Here is a 4,826-nt window from a genome sequence, read left to right as displayed (position 1 = left end):
TCCCCACTGGGCGGCCTTCGGTCTGACGCTGGGGTTCATGTCGCTGAATCAAAAATACTCCAACACTAAAAACAGAGTGAAACTTTAAATTCACATCACCCGCCAGCAGTCAAATAACTCTGCAGGAAACAGCCGCTCAAAACAAACACATTTATTGGCTGAAACTGTACAGATTTAAATATGGACGATACAAAGAGGTGCATCATGGGAACTGGGTGATGGGACGGTCAGGCCACCTCCTCCATGTAGTCGGCGCCATGATTCTGGCTGAGCTGGGAGACACTCAGGTCCTGAGTGGTGTCGTCGAACTGCACAACAGAACAGATGGGATTTAAAGGTCTGAAGCATCATGATTTATATCACCATGTGCACGAGCTGTCTAAAATAACATCACGTACAAACAGTTCAAACACAATGATCTTATAGACCATGACGCACTGCTGCAGGAGTACTTGTACACTTTTACCTCAGTAAGGTTTAGAACGCAGGACTTTCACTTGACTAAAGGGAGTAAAATAATAACCGTGCAGCTCTAGACCTTAAAATGTTTTCAACCGAAGGAATCAAACTGATGTCGTGTCTGCCGGGTTGTGACAATCAAAAATATTGATCCACTTCGTTACAGCTGCTTGTTTGTCCGCTAGTAAAACTGGCTTCAAAGCAGGGAGCACTTCCTGTGGGCTCAGAGGAAATGATGCTACCAAGCCGACCAATCACAGTTCTTGCAGCGTGAGGACACGCTGCACCCAGGTGAAACCTGAAGCAGGGCTCACCTTGTCGCTGTTGTCGGGTCCCTCGATGGAAACCTCCTCGATCTCCTCCCCGATGCTGAGCTCGCTCTTGGAGAGATCTGACCGATGGCTGGAGCAGAGAAAGTGCATTAAACCAACTTCCACCTGCGTTTGGGGTCATGCCGATAAACGCAGCCTGCAGGGATGTTTTATCTGTGACGTTTATGAAGCTGTCAGTTAGTTTACACAATACAGTACACAGCGAAGAAGCCTGTTTCTGGGCCTCTCTGAAGAGGAACCACGTTCATTCATTCTATAAATGTTTGATTATTGAAGTGAAACCGAGCTCTTTGAACAAGTGAACAAAACACCAGGTGAGCCCCATGAGCTAATGAGCTGGTTAACATCTCGCTAACTGACAGGGAGCTACAACAAGCTGACAGTGTATCTTCTCCTAAGTCACTTTAAAAACTCACTTTTATCATAAGTTGTTCTTATAATCGTATTTAGCCCATTTGTCTGTGTATTTATACATGAGCTGTGCATTTAGGAATGTATCTGTGTGTGTTTGTATTTTGTCCTTTCTTCTTAAGTCATCTGAATTGATTTATTGCTTTTACTTTTTTTAAACATTTTGTATTTGCTGATTTTGACAAGTTATCTATAAATAAAATATCATTATTATAAATAAAGCTGTGTGAGCGTGATGTCCTCATGTCTGCTGGAGTAAACCAGCAGTAACCAGAGGAGCTTAAGTGAAGTGATGTTAGCAACACAGCTAATAAGCTGCGACAGCCTCCTCCGTGTTCAGAGATCAGCTCTGTGAAGCTAAATTTGTGGGTAAAAGTTCATCAAAGTTGAACTTTAGTGCAGATGAATCCAACAATCAGTGATTCCACTGGAGTGACTTGGTTTGCTGAGATCGAACGTCATGAGTTTGACCAAAAAGACTCGATGCTTAATGTTAAAGAGATACATCGACAGTCTCACCTGTTGAAGTCGTCGTCATATTCAACGTCGTCATCTGTGAAGCAGAGTTTTAGAGGTTGAATTAGTGAAACAGAAACGGGTTATTCTCACAGTTCAGCTGCAGAGCATCTGTACCGAGCATCTTCACCTCTCACCACCCGAAACTAACAGAACAAAAACTAAGAAAGACGATCCAGAATCTAACTGTTTGCAGATGACGCTCTCATTTATCACCGAAAGAAAAAAGTAAGTTAGAGGAAAGTGTAAAGTTGTGGTTGAGGTTTAGGCCCTTTCACACCTGAAAGCCAAAGTTCTAGCTTTGACGCATTCGGTTAGTTCTGGTTTGGTTTCATGTTGCAATTTATACGAGCGCTAAAGAACTTTCCATGAAAGACTCGTGTCCTGTCGTCATCATCTCTGTGGGATGCATGATTGGTTTGTAAGCTGAGGTGTGTCCAACGTCAGTGTGTTGTGGGTTCAGCGGGTAGTTTTGACAAAACACTTTGTCCTTGACAAGAATAAATGAAAAGATGCATGTTATGATTATGTCACTACCTTATGATACTACCTGCAGCACCAGTTGTTCTCGAGCCTAGTTCAAATTCGCCAAATGAATGTCCTCGTGCGAACATTACAGCATCTCACAAAATGAGCACACCCCTCACATTTTTATAAATATCTAATCTTTTCATGTGACAACACTGAAGCAGCTTGTATAACAGTGTAAATCTGCTGTCCCTCAAAAATAACACATCGCACAGCCATTAATGTCTAAACCGCTGGCAACAAAAGTGAGAACACCCCTAAGTGAAAATGTCCAGAAAAGGAGTAGAAGACCAAATGAGCTAATAATTGTCCTTATTTCATTCCCCCATGAATAGAAATAGGCCATTTCCTTCTCTTTCGGCTCATTTACTTCAGCTACGTTGTTTTCTCTTGGGTGTTACTGGTTTAATCAGGAACCACCAGAACTTCCTGTAAATGGTCTGGAAGTCTGAACCATCCAAAAAATGCTTTTACATCTGAAACTAACCGAACCATGGTTCAGTTTGATCCAGACCTAGACTACCTCTTTTTGACCAAAATTCCAGGTATGAAACGGTTTCACACCTGGAACCTGATCAAACTGAAAAGTCTGCTGCGTTTTGGTTTTAAAACGGAGACCTTTTGCTACGTTTGCTTCTCCCGTCCAGACTAAATTGGAGAAAAAAAAAAGACCCAAAATGGAGAAGTTTCGAAACGCCGACGAACCCATTTTGCGTTTCGAAACTCCGGAGAGCATTTTACTGAAGACGGGCAAAAACTTTAGAAACGACAGACGCCCACGTTTGGCTCCTGATTAGCTCTTATCAGTCATGCAAAGCAGAAACACGATGCTGCTGACAGTTTTAGTTTTGGTGTTTTTATTAAAATATTCTGTACCGTGCAGATAACACTTAACAGCCTACACTTGTACTGTGCAAGTCGCCGTTTACTTTGCAATGACTCCCAGTCTGTTTTCCGCCGCCACACTCCCGTTTTACATTCAGTAACAGTCCCAGCTCGTTATTGGTCCATGAAAAATAAAATCTGGTGCGGTTCTTCGTCTGCAGTATTTTATTCTTTCGCAAAAAATTCTGTAACTATAGAACATCTGCTTCCTGTTTCCACCGACACATTCCCAGTGTACGTGAACGATCTCTTGATGTGCGTTTTCAGTCGCTCCTATTCTTTGATCTGATACTGGGTCCTTTCAGAACCTTTCCTGCTTTATGTTGTATTTTAACATTTTACACACTAAATATAAGGCTTTACTGTCTGTCGGGATGTACTGTCAGGATTCTGAGGAACCCCCGCTCCCTTTTCACCAAATGACTTGTAGCAGTACTGATCCAACCAGTCGCTACCATGACGCAGTGGACAGTGTGAAGCACAGAGCAGCATCACAGGGACCAACAGGGAGAGGGTTATTCTTTTATAGCTGTGATGTTTGAATCCTACCGAAATGCAGAGATCCAGTTTTATCATTCAGGGCCCTCGAGTCTCTGGACCCCCTTTCTCTGGAGCCGGACGCTGCTGCAGGAAGAAAAACCACCTTGGTTAAACACAACCTCTCCAGACGGCAAACTTCCTGTAAGGGAGCGTTACAAAAAGCCCCAGATGTTCTGTTTGAACTGACCGTTCCTGCTGTGGCTCTGCTCTGACATGCTGCTCCCTCCTCCTCCGGGTCTCGGAGCCTCTGACAGGGACCCTGCTGGAGTCCCTCTGGCCCCAGACGCCTCCACCTTCCTGGCACACAAATAGCAGACGGTCAGCTGAGGATGGAGGAACTTAAATAACAACATAATGAATTAGATTTGCAGCTGACGGACCTGAGAACCAGTCCAGTTCTACAGCACCGGATTTACAGTCTACAGACTAATCCGCCTTGTGCGTCGTCTCTCTCCATTACCTCAACAAGGTTACGGTGCAGATATTTACAGCCGGTTGGGGATTACTTTCTTTTTCACAATATTTTTTTGTATTACAGGTTTTCTGAAATGTTTAAATATGCAAATGAGGCAGAATCTAATGAAATATGAGCTAATTTGCATCTATTTCAAGAACTGAAATCTGAACTCTGGATTAAGTCAGGTTCAAAATGATTGTTTTATTTTGACTCAGACTCAAATGTTATTACTGAGGGAATTTCTCTCTTTAAATTTATCAGATAATCAATTTTCGTCCTGTTTTTGGGAGTAAAATGTTCTATAATCTCCTCTGTAAAAACCTTTGGAATATATTCAGGAAGAGAGCAGAAAGGTTTGGTCAGAGCAGCTGAAGTGGAGATTTCAGGCTCTTTAAAGATATGAATTGTAAAAGTCTACGACCAGCGCGTGATAAACACGTCTCCCTCTGGTTTCTAAGCTGATTCCTGGATGTTTGTTCTGGACTGACATCACGTTATCCTCGCCATTTACAATAACTAACTACAGTGGGGGAAATAAGTATTTGACCCCTTGCTGATTTTGCAGGTTTGCCCACTTACAAAGAATGCAACAATCTACAATTTTAATCATATGTACATTCTAACAGTGAAAGACAGAATCCCAAAGAAAATTCCAGAAAATCACATCATATGAATTTATTAAAATTGATAACCATCTG

At 42.5% G+C, this 4,826-nt stretch overlaps 1 protein-coding gene across 11 annotated transcripts in view; it reads right to left on the bottom strand.

Moving 5' to 3' along the window:
- Window positions 1-136: 136 nt before the first annotated feature.
- The window catches only part of cep43 (centrosomal protein 43), a 28,976-nt gene continuing 24,286 nt past the window's right edge, over window positions 137-4,826 (bottom strand). For 5 of the 11 annotated variants that reach the window (XM_046059943.1, XM_046059932.1, XM_046059936.1 and 2 more), the window contains 5 exons: window positions 3,859-3,968; window positions 3,681-3,755; window positions 1,722-1,755; window positions 774-861; window positions 137-308 (listed from right to left, as the gene is read on the bottom strand). In XM_046059943.1, coding sequence (XP_045915899.1) covers window positions 228-308; window positions 774-861; window positions 1,722-1,755; window positions 3,681-3,755; window positions 3,859-3,968 — 388 coding nt within the window. In that variant the 3' untranslated portion in view covers window positions 137-227. The remainder of the gene's footprint in view (window positions 309-773; window positions 862-1,721; window positions 1,756-3,680; window positions 3,756-3,858; window positions 3,969-4,826) is intronic. The other 6 variants (XM_046059933.1, XM_046059937.1, XM_046059940.1 and 3 more) reach the window with 3 other exon arrangements.

This window comes from Micropterus dolomieu, linkage group LG10 (genome assembly GCF_021292245.1).
Source record: "Micropterus dolomieu isolate WLL.071019.BEF.003 ecotype Adirondacks linkage group LG10, ASM2129224v1, whole genome shotgun sequence".
NCBI lineage: Eukaryota > Metazoa > Chordata > Actinopteri > Centrarchiformes > Centrarchidae > Micropterus > Micropterus dolomieu.
Note: the sequence above shows the minus strand (reverse complement) of the source record. Positions and strands in the feature narration are given on the sequence as shown.